The sequence below is a fragment of the Chelonus insularis genome, unplaced genomic scaffold, assembly GCF_013357705.1.
Source record: "Chelonus insularis isolate UGA/USDA-ARS -01 unplaced genomic scaffold, ASM1335770v1 contig_135_pilon, whole genome shotgun sequence".
Classification (NCBI taxonomy): Eukaryota; Metazoa; Arthropoda; class Insecta; order Hymenoptera; family Braconidae; genus Chelonus; species Chelonus insularis.
In genome coordinates, this window is record NW_023276376.1 from 165,981 (window position 1) to 191,035 (window position 25,055).

At 27.2% G+C, this 25,055-nt stretch overlaps 3 protein-coding genes across 6 annotated transcripts; 2 read left to right on the forward strand and 1 right to left on the reverse strand.

Annotated features, from left to right (window-relative positions):
- Nucleotides 1–1,269: 1,269 nt before the first annotated feature.
- On the reverse strand, nt 1,270–3,204 carry LOC118074353 (segmentation protein even-skipped). Its single transcript, XM_035095498.1, has 3 exons — nt 2,907–3,204; nt 2,357–2,580; nt 1,270–2,145 (listed from the first exon to the last, which is right to left on the reverse strand). Exons 1-3 carry the CDS (start codon nt 3,058–3,060, stop codon nt 1,381–1,383), a joined length of 1,143 nt encoding a protein of 380 aa, XP_034951389.1. The 5' UTR covers nt 3,061–3,204; the 3' UTR covers nt 1,270–1,380.
- An 8,733-nt stretch (nt 3,205–11,937) lies between these two features.
- LOC118074351 (PTB domain-containing engulfment adapter protein 1-like) lies at nt 11,938–18,998 on the forward strand. 4 transcript variants are annotated; one of them, XM_035095495.1, is made up of 9 exons: nt 14,348–14,425; nt 14,543–14,618; nt 16,548–16,646; nt 16,720–16,787; nt 17,172–17,354; nt 17,450–17,776; nt 17,851–18,265; nt 18,333–18,556; nt 18,627–18,998. In XM_035095495.1, the coding sequence occupies exons 3-9, from the start codon at nt 16,574–16,576 to the stop codon at nt 18,699–18,701; spliced, it is 1,365 nt and encodes a 454-aa protein (XP_034951386.1). In that variant the 5' UTR covers nt 14,348–14,425; nt 14,543–14,618; nt 16,548–16,573; the 3' UTR covers nt 18,702–18,998. The 4 variants fall into 4 exon arrangements, with proteins under 4 accessions (XP_034951385.1, XP_034951387.1, XP_034951386.1 ...); XM_035095494.1 differs by lacking the exons at nt 14,348–14,425; nt 14,543–14,618 and adding an exon at nt 11,938–12,207; XM_035095496.1 differs by lacking the exons at nt 14,348–14,425; nt 14,543–14,618 and adding an exon at nt 11,938–12,142.
- Nucleotides 18,999–19,593: 595 nt separating this feature from the next.
- LOC118074354 (uncharacterized) lies at nt 19,594–21,219 on the forward strand. Its single transcript, XM_035095499.1, has 3 exons — nt 19,594–19,993; nt 20,702–20,926; nt 21,018–21,219. The coding sequence occupies exons 1-3, from the start codon at nt 19,939–19,941 to the stop codon at nt 21,185–21,187; spliced, it is 450 nt and encodes a 149-aa protein (XP_034951390.1). The 5' UTR covers nt 19,594–19,938; the 3' UTR covers nt 21,188–21,219.
- The last annotated feature ends 3,836 nt before the right edge of the window (nt 21,220–25,055 follow it).

Sequence of the window (25,055 nt, forward strand, 5' to 3'; positions counted from 1 at the left end):
AATAGGGGTGTAGCAAAGTCGATATAGGCGTTTATCCAGAATAATCTTATTCCCGGGACAGAGGCTGGCTCGTGTTCTCGCGCGTGCACACTATGAAATAGTAATGGGGAGAGTTTTGTCGAGGGGTTAACGGCGAAAGTAAGAAAGAAAGGAGATGAGCAGGAGGAAAGTATATTATATGGGTTGTAAAATGACCTGATAGTGTAGCTGTAGTAGAATAAGCTAGTAAAGCAACTTAATTGGCTGGTATACCAATAGTTTGCCTCAAAATAGTTTGAAAATTTGTCTTTTCTCTCCCCTATCTATTGACTTCTCCACACATTTAAACGCTCTAGATTGTTGAAAGTAATCCCTGACAATTTTCAAACGCATAACAATGCAGTAATTGATGTCTGTTGGCTTGACCAAGTGGTGAATACAGGAATCTCACCCTCTTTTCTAACTTTGCTTCATTGTTGTTTTTATAAATATTTCCAACCAGAATACTTGTAAATAGTAAATAGCTTATTGATCGATTAATTATTTAGGTGAATTGAAAAGATTTTATGACAATAAGTAGATATTTTGAAAGGCTAATTTTAATTACTAACACTTAAACATTCTGTTATAGATTTTTATGAGAATCAATAAATCGTCGTTAATGATTTTTACGTATAATTTTGTGAAAAATATAAAATACTACAGAAAGCAATAATAGACTGAGAAAAAAATTTCGTTAAATGAAAGAATTTTTTATTCAATCGATAAAAGAAACTTAGAATATTCTCAAGATAATATTTTATTTAGACTAATAGTAGTGTTATCAAAAACACATTTTATCATTTGTTTCAATGTTGCGACAAGTTTGAAAACAAATTTTCAATGTTACAAGTATGAAAACAAATGACATTTTATTCATTTGAGTAAATAAAATGATTTCAATCAAATATTCATAATTTAGAATTAATATTTTACTGCGACTATTTAAAATTTCGATGCTAATGATCGAATGAAATGTTTTTTGTATGAAGTAAATTTTTTTCTCAGTGTAGAAAATTTGATGCAAATAATTACAGAATAAATATCTTGTTAAACTTGAATTTTCCTGAGGAAAAACCAAGATTAGTTTATTCCTGGCTATATAATAAACAATTTTTTTTTAAAATTACGATTTGCGAGTTAAAAATAATGTTTTAAATAGAGACATTAAAAAAAAACGCGACTATATATATAAACAATAATATATGTACAATACTCAAGAAAATTAAAAAAAATTATGAACTATGAAACTTTAAAATTTGGCACTCCTTAAATATATAGATATATATATACAATTATCTATTTACAATTATAATTATACAATTTTTATTCACATAATAATAAAACTAATTATGACTATTTTCACGCTTTTTCCGAAATATCACTTTTATACGGTTGAAATAGTTTAGGTGCTTCAATTTTTGTTGATTGAACACCGGGGGGTGTAATAACATGATGATAGCCAGTAATAGTTTTAGTTTCAAAAGCATTTTGAATTGATTGAATTTCCGTTGGTAGACCAGGAAGGTTGAGGCTAGCGGGAAGCTTCAAAGGCGGAGTCTTTTCCCGATTAATAAGGTGGTGGGCATGATGATGATGCACAGATCCAGCGCAGTCGCAATCGCTGGAAGTATCTGAATGTGTTGGACTCAACTCTGGAAGGTGCGCAGGTCTATATGCTGAAGTAGATGCTGGAGCTTGAGACGTGGGCGTTCCAACGAAGCCGGTAGCGACGGGTGGAACACCAAGACCAGTTAAATGCAATGGTGGAAGTGAATGATGGTGTTGAAGAAGATGTGGATGTGGTATATATGAAGCAGCCTGAGGATGTGGTCGATGAAGAGCTGATGCACCGGCAGGAGGTGTGGCACCCGTTGGTGGATAAGGACTATAACGTACTGCATTAGCAGCATAAGCAGCATAAGCTGCAGCAGTTGGATAATGAGATGATACACCAAGGTGTCCACCAGGCATTCCTGGTGCTCCATGATATGGAGATTGAGGTAAAGTAGCATTAGCAGCAGCCAAAAGTGTTGCAGCAATTGTTGGATCAGCATACATAGCATAGGGCCAAACCATAGCCATACGTTGTCGTTTGTCCTTCATCCTGCGATTTTGAAACCAGACCTGTATACATAAGAAATAATAACATGAATTTAGTGTCACATATGAAGGTAGATTTGCTAATTGAATCAATTAACACTTCTAAGTAATGTTAAACAAGAAGACAATATTTACTTTATTGAATTCAGCATCAAACTAAAGGCCGAAAGGCTATAAACACTGATCAAACAAACTATACTAAGCGATGAAATTAACAATTAAAACAATTACAAACCTTAATAGTGCCTTCTGGTAAATGCAGTTGGGAAGCAAGTTCACACCTTCTTGGACGACTGACGTAATTTTCACGTAAAAATTCCTTTTCTAATCGAGATAATTGTTCACGAGTAAAGGCAGTTCTATATCTTCGAATATTTGGATCCATATTTGCTAAAGCTGCTGCTTGCTGTTGTTGTTGTTGTTGCTGTTGCAATTGCATTTTAGATGGAGATGAAATTTCTGAAATAAAAATATTGTTAAAAACTGATTCTTGCAACAACAAATCACTGAATCGAAAGTAATGGAAGCGTCTTCACGAAAGAAAATTTCCAACAGTGCAACGGATCTGCCGACAGATACTGTATACCTGGTATTCTAAGGAGGTCCAACTTTGATGTTACCGTCACCTTGACTATTACATATCTTTTAAGAGTTCATCCAAACACCGATAAATAATTTTATCGTGAAAAAAGTTTTACTTAATAGCTCCCATTACTTTAAAATCATTGAACTTTTAGACTTGTTTTAAAACAAGATTATGAGTTGCTAAAAGTAAAGATTTTTACCTTTATCCGGTGTATTTGGCATCGATATATTTAATTGTGGACTGTTAGGAGGACTTAATTGATACTGCGGGGGCACTAAATCCACAACAATTGTTTCCTCTTTTTGTTGTTGTTCGCGTTGTTGGTCTTCAAAATTTTTCTGATAACCTTGCATTTTGATTAGAGTATGTTCCAAAAACTTGGTTCACTGATTATACTTATAATATAATTCACACTTTAACTGCTCCAAGTTCAACTTCTAAGCGTTCACCACACTAACTAAATAGTCCTGGTTCGACCAGCGAAACTAGTTGTCTTCTTCAGATTTCGTAACTAAATAGTCAGGGGGTTGGGGAGCACTTTGTATACTATGGATACCGTGGTGGGGAGCTTTGGTTCGAGCTGGAACTCATTGGTCGTAGCAAAGTCGACTTAAATTTAGATTGGTTAATGTTCCTGAAGACACGCCTATACCGACCGTAGTTTATCCACGTTTTTTTTTTCGTAAATTGTCTGTGTTGAAGCATCGAAAAGCCGATGAGCGAGCTTATTCGTGATAATTTGAACGTGTAAATTTGGATTGTAAGAAATCAAGGAAAAAGAAATAGAAAATGCCATTGCGAATGAAATTTAATATACTTTCCTACAAGTTCTTGGCTTAAATTACATCTCGTTATTTTCTTTTTATATTGTTTAACATTATAAAAAGTTAAATTATTTATTTGCAATGATTCTTCGCTGAGTATAAAAATTTTCACGTTGTCAAAGAGAAAACTTGAACAGTTAGAAACCTAAATGTTATAAATTTAAAAAAATGATTGTTATATATTGGTCGGGAAAACTATTGTTTCATTCCATAAATTTTCTTGATGCATATGCAAACTACAGATGACGCAAAAACATTTCATTACAATTGGTAGGTAGATAAAATTTTTAAGTTTTAACACAAAGTAGCTGTAAATAACATCATAAAAAAAATGGAGCAGAAAAACTATTGTGTGAAATATGTACAAAAAAATTTTTGCTCTATTTTAGATGTTTTTACGAGACTTATAACGAGAGATGAAACGTTATTTTAAAACATAGTCAAGGACACGATAAAGAAAAAAAAAAGCGTTAAAAAGTCACTCAAAAAAGAATGATCCCATTTTCAGAAAAAACTGTACCGTTTTCTACAGGTCCGCAATAAAAAATCATCAATCGTAAAAATGTAGGTATGATATATGACGCAAAACTTAGTTCACCGTTGCTCCAATTTTGGTTTGACTTTGGTATTATAGTCATAGAAAGAAAAATATTGCTGTTGACCACCTAAAATCAGTTTAAAAAATATTTTCATTGTTAGCAAACACTGTTAAGTAACATTTTATGACTTTTTTTAGACAGCAAACATGTTTCCAAGTTCTGACAATACATTAACATGTACGAGGAACATTTTTAATTATTTCAGTGTCAAAGAGAGAAAGAGAGAGAGAGAGAGAGCTCTTCCTGAGTAGTAAATTTTTTTTTCTTCATAAAACTAAATACTAGTTGGTGAGGTTCAGATTAAGTTGAATATAAAAAAAATTCCTAATCAAACATTGCCAAGGATTTTATGGAAATTGACAAAATTACTAAGTCGAAGAATTTTTTTCTGTATGAAACAGATTAAGGATGAAGATGAACAATGATAAAATTTTCCAATAACGTGTGAACGTAGCAATAAAAATATAAAAAAAGGATTTTCGTTTAAGGGAAAGTTTATCTATTTGTAAATTGAAAGCTTAAGACTTGTAAACTTTTAAATGTAAAGGATTGGTAAGATTTTACTTTTATAGCTTTTACCCTTTTTTTCTAGAATCTTAAGGAGTTACAAAATAGAAGAAAAAAAATTTACTTAATCTCACCATTAAAGTACTACCAATAAAGTTTAAAAAAATTCAAAGAAAAATGATTTTCTAAACATCTGCAGTGAGCATTGTTTACATTATTTTTATTATGATCCGTAGATAATAAATATGGTAATACTTCTCAATATACAATGTACACATAGTCATTAAAATAATAAATATGCAAACATAAAGATGACAAGAATAAATAAGAATGATTCCATTCGTAGAGCTTTTCAGGAATACGTCGGATGCTGCAATGTAACAAAACAAAAACAATTGCATAGTATGGTAGGAAGTCCAGTTTTTAAATTACAAATTAGTTTGTTACAATATTTACCTTATGTATAATGTTTTTCCATTCATAAGGTTGGAAAATCTAAAGTTGAATGAAGATTAGACTACCTGATTTTATCGTCTATCTTTAGGTTTACTATCACAGGTATAAATTTCAAAACCAATCCTGTGTATAACAATTATCCTATTCAAACATACTTTCTTTCATTCACTAACAGGACTTTACTTCAATCATTATTACTTGACCATCACAACACTGTCATAAGTTTTACACTTAGAAATTTAGCAGTTGAATGTATGAGTTAGTTTCGAGATAGTTTATTTACGTATAATTAGAGAATAATTTAGCAAACTAGTTAGAATTTAAATAGAAACGATACATTTGGAGATGTGATCGACAATGATACAATTAATTCAATTATTTCATTAAGTGTTTAATTATGATAAACCAAAGCGATAGAAGGGTTGTTGAATTGGAGAGAGCTTACACGAAATCAATATCTATTTATTATCTAGGTTTCATCGAATGTCAATTAGAATTATATTTGCTCGTATGTATGTATAATAACTAAATACAAACATTCATGTCTAATTATTTAATTAAGTATTTACAAACATTGTAAAATATCTCGACAAAAAATCTAAGGTGTTTATTTAACGATTTGTAAATATTTTAGTTAAATATATGTCTTTATTGGTGGCAATTTTCTTTTAACTGAGGTAATGAAGATTTAATTGATCTGTATGGTATGTTTTCACACTCAATAATGCAAAGTATTTGATGTTTAGCAATTAAAGTCTAATGTTATTATTGTAAATACCAATCTTATCACGATATCAATAGTCAATAATGAGTCTTTAATCACTTTATAAAGTACATTTTTACCTAAATTATTTTAAGACCTCATCTAAAGTTAACTACATTGGATCTAATCCTATTATTATACTGTTAATTCTATTAAGATATCAATATTTAATTATGGTTTAGGGTTAAGGTTTGTTTCTAATCACTCAGTGCAGTACATTTTGATGCACACTAATGCAAAAATTTACTTGATATTCAACTAATTAAGTTTGTCATCAATAGGAGTTTAAAATAAATCATAAATTACATCAATTATTGATAGAAATTGTCTCTATTTATTTTCTTATGTGACAAAATCGAAGGATTAACAAAGTAGGTAAAACTATTATTTAATAAAATTAGAAAATTTTGTATTGAATTCTTTATAATAATTACAAATTATGTTTTTGTTGATCCCCTGTGGTTAAATACTTCTTTATTATTCTTATAAATTTTACCCATCTTATCATAAAATTGGCTTATTTAAATCAATTTCATTCATCACTGAGTGTGCAAAGTTATTTATATTTTTCATGTAATTGACATAAAAATGACGTCACTTGATAGTTAAAATATTTCATAACTTAACTGAAAACAAAACTACCCATCAATTTTCATCACTAGTTCAAAGCATATTCCGTCGGTACGATTCTAACGACAATTCAACTGATATTGCTTCAAGATTATAGCTCAAATATATTTTATTCTTTTTTTATTTAATATTAACAACCTGATTTACTGATCAATTAATAATTTTTAAATACTGAGATCACAAGTCTTTTTTAACTAACTAATTATTTTGTTATTGTTAATCGCAATTAGTGTTGCAAAAAGAATCAAAGTACTCGTTATAAACATTCATTTGTTTCTTTTAAAAAGTTTGTTTTCATAATAGGATAAGTAAATTACTCCATAAAATCTATAAATAAATAAATTCACACTTTTGAAATATTAGTGGGCTGGAATGTTCGTGAAACATACAATAGGATTATAATCTCGGTAATAATGGCGTATGCTTGCACCAAAAATTTGAAGTATCCCTGAGGTTGGTCTTTACACTATTGTGCATTATCTCAGCTTAACTTTCAAAACTAATTAAATGAGAATGAGGGTCAGATTTTATTATTGTGGTACTTGAAAATTCCTTTGTTCTGACCGATTGCCTTTCCTTTTTGGCATAATGAAAAGTCAAGTAATATTATTTTGTAAAAATGGATAATTGGAATGGTATGACTTAATCATAACACAAATAGGTAAGTCAAATAAATTTATTGACCACCCATGTCTCAATGAAATGCAATATGATTACTATAGTTGTATTGTATGTAAGTTGACAAAAATTTTCTTAAATCAAGGTTATTTATTTATTAACCTTTATTTCTAGAAATTTGCTATTGTTCTATAGGTTATAGCAAAAGTTTCAATTTCTATAATTCTTTTATGAGCCATATTTCTAGATTATAACGATAAATATGTTTGCACATCTGCAATCGATTTATACCTGAAATACAATCAGGTATTTTGGGTGTCAAGTAGAAAATAATAAACTCCATCGTAATTTACAAAATAAAATTCTTGGCATTATTCAAGAAGTATATATACATAAATTATAATTTACATGTTATAAAATTCTTATTTAAAATAAAATATTATTAATATATTAATTCCTCCGTAAGCAAAACATAATTATAACTAAAATTCATTAAAGAATCCTTGTTGGTGGTCACGATTTTGCAGAGAAATCTCTCCAAATGATGGGCTCTACAACGGATAGCATTATAAACATAATAATAAATGTGCGTAATAAAAATATGAAAAAATACCAACCATAGAATTAGAGATTTAGATGTTTTAGGAAATTCGTGCGGAAGTGCAATAATTTTTTTTAATACCTGTATTTTTTTTTACAAAGCATTTTTTACATTATATTGTTAACTACATCATTTTTCTTTTATTTTCCAATTTCTTTGTGATTTAATCTTTTTTCTGAGAGGAATAAATCTTTTGGTCCTAAATGAAGTTTTTTTTTAAAGATAACTATAACAAAAATAAAATTATTTAAACAATTATATTAAAATTAAAATAGTTTAATAAATTAGAAAAATATTAATGAATTTGTCTTGAAAATTTACAAGACATATAGATACATACTAAAAATTGATCATGAGAGGATCCCAAGTATTCAAATTCTCAAGTATCTCCATATGTCGTCGGGATGTGACCCAAACATTTTATTATCATTTTTCTTTCTTCATTTCGTTCAATCATAATCTCTTTTTTTTCTAGTATTTAATGACATATGTCGCGAAATATCCAATAAATTCATCTTCATTAATTTTTTGCACTTATATTCTCACTATCAAAAAAAGTAATTGCTACAAAACTCTATACATATTTTACTATTTATATATCATTCAGAAATCAGTACAGTTAATTTCTAGCTTATGAGAATTTTTATATATAATATGTCTGCAGTTTTTTTCAGCTATAAACTTGATCGCAAGCCAGCTACTTCTCTCTTGGTAGCCATTATAAAGCTTATACCCTCGAGACGCAAGAAGCTACTGATGGTTTTTGGAGAAAGATAAGAAGTTGATAATATTCGCCAAGTTTATAATTGAATTACATAAGGATCGGGATTAATTAAAATTTAGTAGAGTAACTGATGAAATTATGTTATGATTTGGTTGAATGACAGACATTTAATCTACTACTTATCAATATAGCTAACTTATGTGAAATATTTTTAAAAAAGACATCATCAACATTCTTAAACTGAAGAACAGGGATAAAAACTAAATGGAAGTAAAGCAACGAATAAATACATATAATGTGCAACTTGCATAAAATTAAAAGTGCAATACATCTGGATGTGACATATATACTTGAAGAATCTCATCCCTCTAGCATAAAGTTATATACTTATGTAAGTGGACTCTTGGAGCTATAAGTACTCAAACAAACTACTTGGCTGTGAAAGCTTTACGATCTTGCCGACAAAATCAGGAGAAGTCAGAGCAACAGGCGCATCAACCACTGCTGCAGTCTGCTCTCACATCCGGAATATTATTTAAAAAATTATTCTAAACCACCTGGAGTCACTTATAAAATCATATTTATCAACTCTGCTAACATTTACCAAACACATGATAATTATGGAAAACATTATCACTATGAGGAAGTACTCTAAGATAATTTTGTTATTTTTTAATCATCGTAGAGTTGGAAATGAAAAAAATAATTTATGGAGAATAGAGGTACAACACATTTAACGGATGAAATTTTGTTATAAAGTCTATAATTACACTTCAGGAGTTCATAATTGGTACTCACTACGTGGGGATGGTTTATTAATTTTGCGCATGCGTTTAGACTATTATGTATACATATACACAAATACATTTGCATAAATGCGGTAGAAAATATTTAGTAGGTGTTGCTAATTTTCAACTTAATTTATTTAATTAATTATTAATTTTTTGTTGACAACAGTTATAATAATGTTTAAAGAAAAAGTAAATTTATAATAAAAAAAGATTTAAATATTTATAAATTTTTCATTATAAATGGTAAATTAAAATATAACAGATATTTTCATTAAATTAATTAAAAATTTACAGTGAAAAAATAATAAAATATTGAAAGAGCATTCAATTCTTTATGCTATTTCTTCGATTATAAATTATTAAATACGTTTACTCGATAATTGTCCGATATGTAGATTTTATTTTAAATCAAATATTATTAAATAACAATATTTAAACACAAAATTTAAAATCGATTGTTGATAAATAGAAAGAAGGAAGAAAGTGGTGAAGTTGAAACATGGCGGACTCACGGGTCGATACTTGAGCTTCCACCCTCTTATCTTATGGGCGTTGGCAAAAGATTTATCTGTGTATGTATATATATATATATATATATATAGTAAATAGTCAAGTGACACGTACGTACATACTTGCACGTCTATGTCAATCGACTTTTCAAATTGCAAAGCAATGTATAAACAGTTGATGAGGGTTGTGTCATGGATTGGGATAATCGAATGGATAAACAAGTGTAAATTAATCGTTAGGGTACATTTCAAAAGGGTTACCAAGCAGATATTTATGTATCTTCAACAATTACAAAGAGTAGACGATAGAAGGGGTGTGAAAACATGAAATCCCGCATGACAAAACGATCAACCTGCTACCCCATACTAACTCCAATATTAACTACGACTTACACAAGTGTAACTGCACTGACTATTTTCACGTATAATCTACGGAAGATATGTACTACTGTCAACAACCTATTAGATCTCCCTTTCTTACAACATATGCCACAGTCTATTCACTCACAAAATGTATGTTAATATGATAATCCGACTCGTCTGCCTGGATCAATTACCAAGATGTCTTTTTTTTAATTTTATTATGTCCTCATATAAATGTAGTTAAAAAAGATATAAAAAATTCGGAGGGTGAATTCTATCAATTTTATTCGCATTTTTCATTCTGATGGATTATTTTAATGTCGTCTTTTCATTCTCATCGTTTTCTTTTTTTTTTCCATTTTACTCTTCAAATAATTCCCCTATTTTTTTCATTTTTCATCAAATATATAGAAAAAATATTTTCAATCATTCATTTTCAATCTGTGAAATAGAGTAGTTTAAATTTGCACTAACTTGATATTTTCTACATCAACAAAAAAAAACGATGATGATAAGATCGACATATGTCTGATGGAACACTTTGATGTGATACTGAAGAGGTTGTTATCAATATCTATCTTATGTCAATGAAATTATGATACATGTGAAGGGGAAAAAATAAATATGGTATATTATTTTTTTGACAGAGAAAATGTAGCAAAAAATTATTACTGCAATTGAATTATCTAATAAAATTAATTCATAATGAATAACTCTATTCAAATTTTTTTTTTCTTATAATAATACATTTATATATTTTTATTCTGTTTGAAATAGCAGAACGTACTTTAGCTCTTTATATCTCTAATTCAGCCTTCGTTTTTAATTCGTGAAAATGAGCGCAATAAAATGGAATCATCTACAAGGTAGGAGCGTGGATAATATGCTGAGATTTTCTTCTTAGTAGCTTTTTTCCTTCAATTTTTTGACATTTGTGTGTATAATAATAAAAAATAAAAAAGCGTATCTATCTACGTATATCACATGGATACATGGAACAGATAGAAAAAATTGAAGAAACAAAAATTTCATTAAAATCAGTCAAGAGGAAAAACAAATGGTCTCAATCATTCCGAAAGCACAAAGTTACCCTCGGTACGGACAGTTGAATATTTAAAATGTGATTTGTATAGACCAAGCCACCGAAGCGTCTGTTTGGAAAAAAAGAAAGATTTTTTTCTGTTTTTGCTTCCACACGGCTTTGTTTTCAACGTGTTTTTTTAATTGTATTTTTGTCGCGTTTTTCGTTATAAAAGCTGAAGAATCTTGAAAATAATTAAATATTGTAACCAGTGAAATGTACTATTCTGTGACACATAAAATAAATTTCAATCACATCTTTACGATCGTAAAAAAAATTTTGAGTCATTCGAAAAATAATAAGTTTAAAAATAAAATAATAAATAAATTTTTCTTATTATTATTTACTTTTACTCCAAAATGTCTATTGATTGAAAACTTGTTTATCGAACTGTCAAAATCACAATAATAATTTTTTTTATTTCATGAAAGAAATTTTACTCAAAAAAGATAAATAATTATATTATTTTTTATTTATTTTTAATAGATTGAATATTTTTTTTTGTATAATTTTCAATGTAAAAAATTGTTTAGATCTTTCTTATCAATAACTCAGTCGATAAAGAGAATAATATATTAACCATCTGTCGATAATAAATTGTTAGATTGATAATTGATAAAGTAGAAATTATATTAAATTTATAAAAAAAAAATCAACAGGTTGTATAGAATTCCAAGATCGTGAAATGAAGCGCAATCTTGTGGAGATTTTAAGAATTCATTCATCTTAAAACCAGTCGTGTCATTTTACATTTACAACAACGACAAAACCATCAGAACTAGAGATCTAGGCAGCTTTTACTGTCAACTCAGTTCGGTTACTTATCGTTCTTCGTGGTTGCTGAATCGTAGATTATATTCTAACATTGTCAGTCTCTGCGACTGCGCTCAACTGAACATTATAAGTTACAATAAAATTTAGTTTTTAACATATTTAAGCTATTATCCGTGAACAAAAGTGTTGTTACAGGTAAATAACTTATTATTAAGCAGAAAAGCTTGGGTTTTACATTCGAGAAATAGATATTGTGATCGGTGAGTATTTTCATTATTAAAGAATAAAATAAAATATTAATAATTAAAAAGTGAAATCAAAATAATTATTTTGTTCTGAATTTATTCTTGAAAGACAAAAATCTTTTTAATCACATCTTATTGATAATTCGATAGTGAATTACTTATGATTTATAGAGACAATTATATATAAATGGGAACTTTCTATTTCGGAATTTCACTCGACAATCGAATGTAAAATATAGTTGAAAGCAGTCTTTGTGTTTACATTTACTTCTGAACTCATTGTCAATTTTTCATTATTATAATAACAATAATTTCTGACGAATTTTAAAATTTCAAACAAACAAATAATAATAATACTCTAAAAAAAGAATAACAAAAAATTTCTTTATAACATTATTATAGTCTAAAAAGTAATAGTTTCATTCGCATAGTAATTGTTCTAACTTTTATTACTCTGTTTAACTTTGAATGAATAATTAACTAATACACGTGACATTCAATTTAAATATATAATACAAAATAAAATTATTAATTTTTACAAACTGTTAATAAACATTTTTACTTAACAATTGAAAAATTCTATTCAACAATCTGATGATTTAAGGCAATAATTTATTTATTAACCACCTGGTGCACAATGATAGGAAGATATTAATGGCGTCTGCCGTATGTTGCACTGTTAGATCCATTATGCATTAAGAACATGTCATACAATTTTTTATTTTAAATATCAAACTCCGTTATTTGAAAATAAATATCAATTACTATTGCTCTGCACTAGTCTACACTACTATCATTTCCATAATATAAATAAATAGTTTTATCTGTTAATATATATGCATAAAGTTAATTGGCATTAAGTGGAAGATTTGTTATTTAATATAATATACAATCATCCGTATAACCTTCGACTGATGATTATTAGAAAGATTGAATCACAAATATCAAACGATACTTCCGTGTCATTGTTGAAATTATTAATTAAGTTAGTACTTAACTTATTTAATACTATTCACACAATAGATGGTAATATTAATCTATATCATAGTGGGTGGGTTTGGAATTTTTTTCTCATTTTATCACTCACATTCGCCCACTGATTTGTATGTAGGCGTGTGTGCTAATATTATCATTTAAAGTCGTTTTTATATTTTACTAGAAATATAACTTATTTGACCATTAAAAAACTCACAAAAAAATCTCATTTCCGGTTAAAAAAGTAATACCATAATTATTCTCATCTATTTTACTACTTGCTTAAAGGAAATACAAAAGTAAACATTGAAAAGAATTATTCATACTGATGTACTTTCTCTGATACTTTCGCTTAGCTTTATGATAGTTTAACCGGAAGTCTACATTTAATATAGCACAGTGAGGATTGTGGAAATTGCCTTGTTTCTCATTGTTATTTATTTAAGTTTAATTACATTGGCCCAAATGAGCTGCTAATTTTCATATAAAAGATTACTCATATTTAATGAGTTTTTTCAAAAGAAAAAGATATTTATGAATTATTATGTACATGATAGAACTTTATAAACAATAGAATGGAATTACGCAAAATCTCCAAATCAAATTAATTTTTTTTATCTTGCAGTTAAAATCTGAAAGTGACACAATATAGTAATAAAAATTGTCATTCTTTTTCAAGGCATAAATTTGTTATAATTAAATCTTGTTAATCAGTACTTATAAGAATTTTAAAAAACTAAATAGCGTATTCTATGAGTATATATTGAAGTTGCACGTTAAAAGAATGAATAGATAATATAAAAGACAGATAGATTGGATAGTATGTAGTCGTAACAATCCGCAATCTGATCTCGTCCGTGACTGGTACTACCATCCTCCACTTCACTCTCTCACTCTCTTTTTCTCTCTCTAAATTCTTATTTTTCCTTTTACATTCTACGATATCAAACAACAAAAAACACCAAACATATAAATTATTTTTTAAAATGAGAAAAAAAAACAAAAATCTTCTGCTAATTAATTAATTAAAAATAATTATTTTTCTCTTGATTCTAAAGTTTCAAGTATTAGTATGTCCTGTAATTACTTTTATAAACATTGTTATTTATCCTTTTATTTCCCCTACTCTAGGAGACAAAACCTACTTTTCTCAATACTTTCTCAGTGTCTCCAAGAAGCCTTTATGGTGGAGTACTACATTATACTAAGTATCGAATAGTTGAATTTTGCTTCATAAATTGGTTAATATTTATTGTGTGTTAGTACTTTTTTTTTTGATTATTTATCCTTTATTTTTAAAGTTTAGATAAGTTTTTAATTCTTGTTTACTTCTTAAAATATTCCATTGGTTTACTGACTTACGTTTACTTTCAAGGTTAAATTGCAAATTGGGCCCGTCTCGGGCGTGCTTTAGAATCATTTTATCATTGAGCTTAATCATTTTTTTATCGGTAAGTGTAACAGTTTGTGTGCAAAAATAATAATTATTCTTTTATTTTGTTTTAAAGTAGAGGATCATTGACTATTAAAGTTAATATTTATAAAGATTGTGAAAGGAAAATATGTTTTGCCCAATTACATAAATTTCCTTGAAGTTAATAAATATTAAAGAAAATATTTTTTATTATTAATATCAATAATAGCATTTCCAGAATTATTTTAATATTTCATTAATTCCGTTTTTTATTGTGATTCACAGTAACTTACCGTTAAAGTATATAACGAAAAAAGGTTCTCATTTATTTTTGGAGCATGATTGAGAATTTATATTGGAAATAAATACTAAATTGTATCCATGATATAAATAATTAGAAAATATAAGAATAAACAGTTGAGGTTAAACATTAATTCGATTAGTAGTAATTTATGAATCATTTTGATACGAATAAATGAAGCCAGAGTGAATAGTCGTTAAAGTCAAGTTGAAAGAGGTACGATCATGAAAGCTGGTCGATTCATACTAGAGTTTAAAATGTCTTGAATGCATAGCTTTAACATTATTTGTCTCAAAATGTAACTAGGTCGTAAGTAATTCGTTACAGATTCAGGTCCATTTTAGATAATTACACATTCAAATCGCGTATGTTTTCAATCCTCGAGCCAATTATTGGAGTTCATTATAACATTCATTTATGTAGATTTTAATGCTTCTCTGCATGCTATATATCTTTGCTTAATCAGAATTTCATCAATGAATTGTATCAATTGCCTCATGATAACATATAAAATGTTTATATAATTAAAATTAATTTCAACGCTCCAAGGTTATCAAGATGACTTTTTAATTAATTCAAAGAAGTTGTTTTTTAAGAAACTTGAATTAAAAAAAAAATGAATTTAATATCATTTTATATATTTCCACGTCATTTTTGAAATGGTTGAAGAGTTTTCATTTTATTTCTTTGTTGAGACATGAAGACACATGTGTCAATTATAAGAAAAATACAGTATTTTTTGTTAACGTTCAAAGAATAAGTTTTATATTTCGTATTGTGAAAGGTGCATGACCGAAAAATTTTATTTGTTCTTTTTTATTATGTACGTGAGTATTTCCCAAGAGTTGTGCGTGATCGGTATGAGAATTTCCGGGTTAAATCATGAGACGACTTTTTCTATAAAAAGAATGAGAATTGTAGAATTAAATGATAAATATTCACATATTTCACATTTAATTTCTTAATTTTAAATTGTAAAAAATTAAATAATCTCTCGTTATTATTTTAATCAAGAAAAATGACGTTAACAATATTATATATGCATACATATTATTCATAATTGATGTACTTTGTTTTGTATTTGTTGTGTACTCGTTAACGGTTTACAATTCACACGACACAACCGACCCACATCGTCGACCTCTTTGTTTCCCAATGTCTGCAACATATCAGATGGTTGATTTGTTTTCTTGATGTCGTTTCAGACACAAATATTAGATGACTAATTAAAGAAATATTTGAAAAAACATATTTTTTATATGAAAAAAGATATTTCATTAATTCTTTAATATTCTTTTTCAATATCTTCATCCTTTCAAATACATTTTTTTACATAACATCACATGTGTGTGATATAAAAAGATTAAGTTGACAATAAATTTCAATTTATTCTCAACTTAATAAGAAAATAGACGTTTTCGAAATTATTATCTAATTAATTATTAAATAAAATCTTTATAAACTTCATTTATATTTATTAATATCGTCTATAAATATATTTTATCGGTCACTTTAAAACATCTTATTGTGATAAATTGTTTAATTTTATTCAATTGCTATCATTGACGTACTATCCATTTTTATATTCTTTCTCTAGTACTATCAAATTATTTACTGACAAATGATAATCAAAAAATTTCAAGTTATGGTTTCTATTTGTTTTAGATAAAAATTACTTATTTACAATAAATATGAGAAATTCAACACTACTAAAATGGGCGCAGAATTCAGCAAATAATAAAAATCAACCAACTAAAAATGGAGGTAAATATTCTAGAAAATAAGCAATAGTATTTTTTTAAATTCAATTTGACAGTAAATTATTACTTTTTTTAAGGAACAAATAAAGACTGGATTCATCCACCAGATGCCCTTCAAAAAGGTCATATTGCTTACCTAGTCAAGGTATGAAAAATTATCATTATAGACATAATAATTATTATTTAAAAATTTCTGACAGTCGCACTACTGTCCTCATTCTCATAATTAAATTATTCGGTCAACATTAAAATACGGTCAAATGACTTACTAACATTTTTTATTGTAATTTAATGAATAATTGGAAATGTACTGAGAATGTCTTTTTTCAATAATTCATAACCTTGTACTTAATTACATGACACTTTACTACTACGTGTCTCTGTAATGTTTCTCTGTTTCAAGGAGTGTGACTTATTGAATCTCTTTCACACTATCTCGTAAAATATATGAATATTTTTATTAAATTGTTTATTCCCCTGAAAGAATATTTTCTAAACCAGTAATTTAATATCAAAAAATTAATTATAGTATTTAGGAAATACTGAAGTAGATCAACCCAAAGGCATCGAAGTCGTCAAGGATGCAATATGTAAGCTCAAGTTTTCTCAGCAACTGCGTAAAAGTGAGGGCACAAAGATACCCAAGGTTGAACTCACAATCAGTATTGATGGTGTAGCAATTCAAGAGCCTAAAACGAAGACTACACCGAAGGTATTTTTCTAATGATTTTAATCACATTTATAAATATGCACATAATTTATACTTGTACATAAAGAAGAATTCATAGAAGAATTTTTTTTTTCTAGCGAATTATGCATCAATATCCATTGCATAGAATTTCTTACTGTGCTGATGATAAAGGAGAAAAAAAATTCTTTAGTTTTATTGCAAAAGAAGAAGATGCAGATCGACACACATGCTTTGTATTCGTTAGCGATAAACGAGCTGAAGAAATAACATTGACTATTGGCCAAGCTTTTAGTTTGGCTTACAGAAGATTTCTTGAAACTTCAGGGAAAGATTTAGAAACACAAAGAAGATGTATGTTACTTCAACAAAAAATACGCCGGTTAGAGCATGAAAATAATACATACCGGCAACGATTACAGGATATTTGTGCTATAAAAGGATCGGTAAGTCAACTTATTTGATGATTTAATAATTGGTTTATTTACCAAAGATAAATAAATTATTTTTGAACCTATAGGTAGATGTACAATCTTATTTGGTACATCACAATCTTCCTGATATTCTTCATGTGCCAACAAACACTGATTCAAATTCGAAAGAAAACTCTCGACTTAATGGTAATAGTCAACTATCAATTAAGAATGATTCCAATGGAAACTCATCTAGTGATACAACGCAACCACCTCCAGTTCCTCCTAGGAATTTTGATAAAACCTTTGATGATGATTTTATTACTAACGAATCAACTACAGCTCCAATAGTTGGTACGAAGCTTGAAGGTTTGCTCATGGAAGAGTTTGAAGAAGATTTCAATCCTCGAGCTTATGAAACTGCTGCTAATGGTTTTGACAGTCATTCTAATTCTATTTCTAATGGACAACTTAGTAGTCCTCTTAATTCCATTAATGGAAATAGTCCAACTCCACCACTTCGTAAGTTTCAAGAAATTTTTCAATTGATATTTTCTATAAATTATAAAAAATTGTTATTATTTTGCAGTTGCACCACCGCCCAAGGCGAAAGATTCTAGACGACAGAATGGAGTGAAAGAAGATTTATTTGGAAGTGTCCCCTTTAATCCTCCAGCACCAGCAAGCTCTAATGATTTTAATGATGATCCATTTGAAATGGGAGAGTTTGCGACACTTTCAGTGTCTAGTCCGAGTCAACAAGAACTTGAAAATGCCATTGGATTGTTGGATAAAAAGATACTAGAAATGAAGGTAAATTGAGACGAATTTATCGAAATAATTTAAGAGATTGTTTTTCTTAAAAATTATTCCATTTTTATAGGATGGATTTAGTCGAGGACTTTCAATGGGAACTGATGATTTTTCATTAGAAAGTTTAGATCCACTTCGGAATTGATGGAGATTCAATAAAATGCAGAAGATTTATAATTATAATGTAATTGTCAACATTGAAAAAAAAATTGTTTGATAAGTAATTGAGAATATTTTTATAAACATTCAGGATAAACTGAATAGTTGAGATATTTAATATTTCAATCATTCTTTTAAACCAAAATTAGTATGTACCATATATTTAAATTTAAGCTCATACTCGGCATTTTTTGATTTTAGAAATTTTGCATATTGTGCCTTTTAAATACTATTTTATTAATTTAAAAATCAATATGATAAGCCTACCATTTGAAAATTTTCATACCATGACAGTAAAATAGTAAATATTTTTTTAGTCTTATAGTAGAATCAGCTAATCAATTTTTAAAATTTTACTAAAATATAACAAGACAATATGTATTTTATTTTTATTAAAAAAATAAATGAAAAGAAAAAATGAATTTTAAATCGAATAAAAATACTATTATTGGTTAATAATGCAGATTAAAATATAATTATTATAAGATTTTATTGTTAAAGTTTTCCATTATATTAAAATAATAGTTCAACTATGATTTCTAATATTCCAATGATAATTCATTAGTTTAAGAAAGTTATGTACATATTATTTCAAAATATTATATTTGTTATTACAACTAATTTGTTCTATTCTAATTATTCCATTTCATTAATTTATTTCTATAATTTTTAATAAATTAATCTATTTATTTTCATCATGGGTCAAAAATAGTTTAAATTAACTATTCACTGTTGAATAATAAGTGAATTGTTATTATAGCAATACAAATGCAGTTCAAATTCCCGCGCTTGAACTTTTCAGTCTCATCAAGCGCCATCTGTGTGGGTTCTCGAAGGATTGAAAACTTTTTTTTTGCAAATGGTCGTTTAATAACAGATGATTGAGCGCGCTTGCGTTATCCACTATTATAGCATTTATCTGTCAAAACTTGTTGCGAATCGTCGTCACGTCACGACGCAAGTTATTCAACCATTTCATTGTTTTAAATCAATCAATTATTCATTGAATGATACGAATAAGTCGTTGAAGTTATTGAAACAGAGTGGTCATAAATACAAGTGTAAATAACCTTAAACAATATAACCAAAAAATAACTAAACAAAATAATTGAGAAAAAATAAATAAATATATATATATATAAATATATATAGATATATATGAGTGAAAAAGTTTCGTGTGTTGTTAATATTACCAAGGGATTGTTAATTAAATATCCCTTATAATGTTAATTAAGTCAATATTTTATATTCTTCTTATCACATGTGGAGTGATAGCACGTAAGTAATAAATCTATAATTTTTTATAAATTTAAGCTATTTTTTATTCATAAAATTATTCTGAAAAACAGGGTAATCTTATTTGTTAGAATAAATAGAAAATTCATTGAAAGATAGAAAGAGAGTGAGAGAGATAGAAGAAAGCATGACCACCATTAATATAACGCGTCGTCATGTCGCTATTCGTCGTTGAAAATTGCTTCGTTCGTCAAGTAGTTCCAACTATCCCTTCAATATAATGCTTACATATTATCCAAGACCCCTTTATACATAAGCTTTTAAGTCAATCGTTAACTTCCGTTTCTCATTAAACTACTTGCACATCACTTTAACTTGATAAAAATTTTTTGTTATTTTTATTTATTATTTAACATATTATATGAAATTATAAAATAAAATAATCTCTTTTTGAGTTTTATGAAACTATAAAAAAATTTGTCTCTTTTTCTTTGTTTGTGATAGATAACGAAAGCTACATGTTGCTGTCTTTTAATTATAGCACTATGAGATATTATTTTCCCGTTTACTTCTTATCTACTATTTAGTTTAAATAGCGGATGATTCACTATATAATTAATATTTTTTTTAAATTGATTATCATGCATTTGCAAGTTTTTTTTATTCATTAGATCAAAGTATAACGTTTGAGAATATTTATAATAATTATGTAAATTTTTTCAATTATAATGATAACAATTTTTTTTGTAGGTAATTTAGGTAATAATAAAACCTTAAGACAACAATGTGATCCATCGGAGCTACCAGTTAATTGTGGTATTAATCAAGGATGTGAAGGAGCTAGTAATAATACTTTTTTTTGTAATTGTTTACGAGATTACATAGAATCTAACGGTGAATGTATAAAAGTTTCAACTACTGCGGCAGCCTCAACTGATCCTATAGATCAAAAGACCAATGAGAAATCATCGTCAGGTAAAATTAAATTGACAATGCAAAATTCTAAGAGAATATATAAAATTTTTAATAAAAATAGCTCTCTAATTTATTTTGAATCATTTTTTAGGTAGTTCAGTAGCTGCTGGTCTTTTAATACCAACATTTTTAATCATTTTCGGTGGTATAGGATTTTGCTGTGCCAAAAAATATAGATTACTACCATGTCGACAGAATGTTTATGGAAATGTTTTGGTCACAAGAGAAGAAGATGACGATGATGATCCACCGATTGCATGAAACGAACAAAGACTGATACAGTTAATATAAAAGATTTAAAAAATTAAAAAAAACTTTAATTACAATACAACTGAGTAAATATGTTGGGCATTTCTATGAGGTAAAAACAAATGACGATTTTGATTTTTCCTTTGAAAAGCATGAAAACCATAATTATATAAATACAAGGCCAAATGTGTAAATAAGCGAAGACGACGCTTATTCGTTATATTTATATACTTTCTATTTCTATATTAATAATAAAAGTAAGACTATGTATAATAAAATGGACAGCAGGAAGAAAATAATACTTAACTATTATCATCAAGAAACATAAATAATTAGTCAAATATATCATGTTTTCTCACACTTGTGATCCCTTCTCTGACTGTCTACATAAATACTCACAAATATCGATTTTATCGACCACAATAGGCTGTTGATGATTTTAAAAAACTTAAAAAACAATATGGAAAAATTTATAATGGATTGTAAATAGTAATGTATTCGCTCAAATTATTATGTATAAAATATATTCTTGCCAGTTGTATATGAAGTAAATTTTCTATTCGTATTGAAATAAGATAACGTGATAGAATGAATAACATTTCATATTAACTTTTGCATATATAATCAGAAACATTTATGCAAAAAACCTCACAAAAAAACTTTTCTTGATTACTTTGTTACATAATAATTTTTTCTTTCAATAACCTTATGAGTATTTATAAAAATAAAATACATAAAATCGTGGTGGTAACTTTTATCACTCCTGAGCAAAATTCTATGTAAAAATAAATAAACGCCTGAAACTTTGCTTACTAAATTATTATTAAAATATCATTAATGAAACAATAATTGGCCATCAGAAAATATTATATACTTTACATTATAAAGGCAAAACATGTATCATAAATAATATTATTTTATACACGAATAAAAACTGTTATTCTTGTACACTATATTATCATTTGTACATAATTAATCATAACCACTAATTAAATTTTCGACAATCTTGTTTGTTTGAAATTTTGTGAATGATTGTACTTATGATAAATCATTCGAATAATGAAAAATTTTTATGAATAGATAACTTTTAAAAACGTGATAGTTTGGCATTTGAAAAAATTTAGTCTTAGAAACCCAAAATTTTTACGTATTAAAATTCTTGTATTGTATTGTTTATACAACTGTAATAGATAAAATTGTAACATTTTTGTATTTCAATTTAACATATTGATTAGTAATATTTGTATTTAAATAAGTTTGCATTGTTTATTATTGATTGTTTATCGAAATGTGCAACTATTGTTTTATTTTATTATAAGATTAATAATAATATCAACTCAATGAGAGCAAAAGATTTTTTTCTATCTGTTTTCTATTTAATTACGTTCAATAATTTTTACCAAACCCTAATATAAACAGATCTTATTTTTACGAGTAGATGCAGATTACTCTGTATAGTTGAATTGATAATTTTTCAAATAAAAGATTAAGTGAGTTTAAATTGCAATATTCTTTGTAACTTTCCTGATATAACGACAAAAAGCAGAATTTAACTACTACAGTAGAAGTTACGATCAAAACATAACGTCTATATAGAACAATGTTCACATAGAAAGAGCAATGTTTTGTTTACGTTACATTTCGGAGAAGTGACAAGAATTTTTCCGGATAAAACTCGGATTAACTAGTTGATCGGATTCAGAGTAATTAATTACTGCGTAATAAAGTAAGACTTACTTGATATGATTTTCTCTTCAATAATTCTTGTTAATTTGAATTTATACAGTTATTATCTCAATGCCGCACAAAAAGCCGACTCCTTTTGCCTCCATTTTTTAGTGATTTTACTCAAATTGTAACAAATGTTCACTCACAACACTTCACTTACGAATATGTAACATTGAAAAAATTTGATTAATAAATAAATGTAATCGAATACTTGTCATTTCTTTTCCACAATTGAAGAAAATGCCTGAAAATCACTCGAACATAAACCTATTTTTACAGGATTGATGATGATTCAATTCTCATTTATAATTACAATAATAAAAATACATAGCTATAAACAACTGCTCTTTCAGACTTTTTTACTATTCACTATGTTTGAAGAGTAACTTGTGACATTTTATTATTTATTAAAATATCATTTATTTTTCGGAGCATTTGCAACTACGCCATTACACCATGAGATTTCGATTAAAACTGAGCTACTATCAAATTGCGTCCACGTTTCTGACGTCATCTTGAACATTCCTTTGTATTCAGGAGAATAAACAGAAATAAGTATTCTTGGTAATTGTCATAAAAGTTATATAATTATACTAAAAAACAAAATTTTATTTTCTTGATGAAAAGGAATATCAAATTTAAAATGGTCCTGATAAAAATTCTTGTAGGTTTAGACAAAAACACTAACGCTAAAGTTAGAACGTCGATAGTTCACCTTTTGTTGGAAACATATCACGAACTATTTATTTTTTAATTTCTAAATTTAATCAAATTCTAAATTCAATAAATATAATTCTAGAATTTTTTTTTATTATTGTTTTAAAAATTCGAAATATTCATTAATTTTAATTGAAAAACGAAATTACCGGCTGTATTAAGAACAGCAATGCCATCTATATTATTTATGTTTAAAATTTAGTAGCCATCTTAGACGATCAATCTTTGCAATTTATCTCACAAACCTAAAAACTTCATAAAACAATTATAAAATTACATTCACGTCATTTAATTTCATCAGTTAAATTTAATCAATCAATTATGATTGCCCGTCAACTTATCAGAAAATTTACAACGAGTGCCATTCGTCGATCTGGTCACGACGTTGGTGGAATACCTGGAAGCGTAAATTATTTTTTAACTATTACATAATCATTTCATCGAGAAACGGTAATTCATGAATTTTTTGAATTAAACGAATAATATTATTATTTGCAGAACTTGCCATTTAACACCGACAACAAATACGCAATTACTCTTACTTTTACATTATTTTTCGGTAGTGCTTTTGGACTTCCATTCATCATGGTTCGTCATCAAATGCTGAAATAAATTTGTAAGTTTTAAAATGTCAAATGATGAAGAATCAACACTTAATTTTTAAACATTTGTTAAATTTGTGTTTGTTACAGATGCTTTCGAATTTGGTAGTTATATACAACTAATTATCTGTTTATATGATCAAATACAAACTAATATTAGAAAAAAAAACATGGAAGTTGTAAAGGTATCCTTACACAGTAATTGTAAAAATCGATAATAAATTCTATTGAACATCGATAGTCAATTGAAATTTAATTTTATTTTATTAAGATTTACTAAAAATTTTTTATAATTTTAATTTACGAATAAAAGTAAGTTCTATAGTTCTAAATAATTTTATTTGATATATATATATATTTTGAAATATATTTATTTATCATTTACTAAGATCACAGATTATATTTATACATATATTTGCTCATATAATAATAAAATTGATCATAATTATTATTTTTATAATTTATTAAATAAGCTTTTTATCTAAAAATTTTTTCTTTTGCCAAATCAGCCACTAAATTTTCTAATTTTGGTGGTTTTTTTCTAGTCTCTCATTTTCTGTTTCTCTTAAAATCTTTTCAATATCATTTCCAATCTGATCTATTTGATCAGTTGCATAATAATGCCGTTCAAACTTCTTATTCAATTTAGAAGGATTGATGATTAGTTTATTTTCATTGTCATTGCCATTACCATGTAATAAATTTTTTACTTTTTCCCACTTCTTTTTCTTTTTTTGCTTCAACTTTTCTTTTCTCAAATTGTTTTTCCATTGATGCCTATGTTTTCCTTTTTTCTCATTTTTAAATTTTTTTCTCCATTGTTTTTTTAAGTG

Excerpts from the sequence above, each read along its gene's own strand:
- LOC118074353 (XM_035095498.1), bottom strand. The coding sequence starts at position 3,060 with ATGCAAGGTTATCAGAAAAATTTTGAAGACCAACAACGCGAACAACAA. Across the intron at positions 2,581-2,906 it reads GCCAAATACACCGGATAAAG|AAATTTCATCTCCATCTAAA; the intron begins GTAAAAATCTTT and ends TTTTTATTTCAG. Across the intron at positions 2,146-2,356 it reads TACCAGAAGGCACTATTAAG|GTCTGGTTTCAAAATCGCAG; the intron begins GTTTGTAATTGT and ends TTATGTATACAG.
- LOC118074351 (XM_035095494.1), top strand. The coding sequence starts at position 16,574 with ATGAGAAATTCAACACTACTAAAATGGGCGCAGAATTCAGCAAATAAT. Across the intron at positions 16,647-16,719 it reads TCAACCAACTAAAAATGGAG|GAACAAATAAAGACTGGATT; the intron begins GTAAATATTCTA and ends ACTTTTTTTAAG. Across the intron at positions 17,355-17,449 it reads AAACGAAGACTACACCGAAG|CGAATTATGCATCAATATCC; the intron begins GTATTTTTCTAA and ends TTTTTTTTCTAG.
- LOC118074354 (XM_035095499.1), top strand. The coding sequence starts at position 19,939 with ATGTTAATTAAGTCAATATTTTATATTCTTCTTATCACATGTGGAGTG. Across the intron at positions 19,994-20,701 it reads CACATGTGGAGTGATAGCAC|GTAATTTAGGTAATAATAAA; the intron begins GTAAGTAATAAA and ends TTTTTTTTGTAG. Across the intron at positions 20,927-21,017 it reads CAATGAGAAATCATCGTCAG|GTAGTTCAGTAGCTGCTGGT; the intron begins GTAAAATTAAAT and ends ATCATTTTTTAG.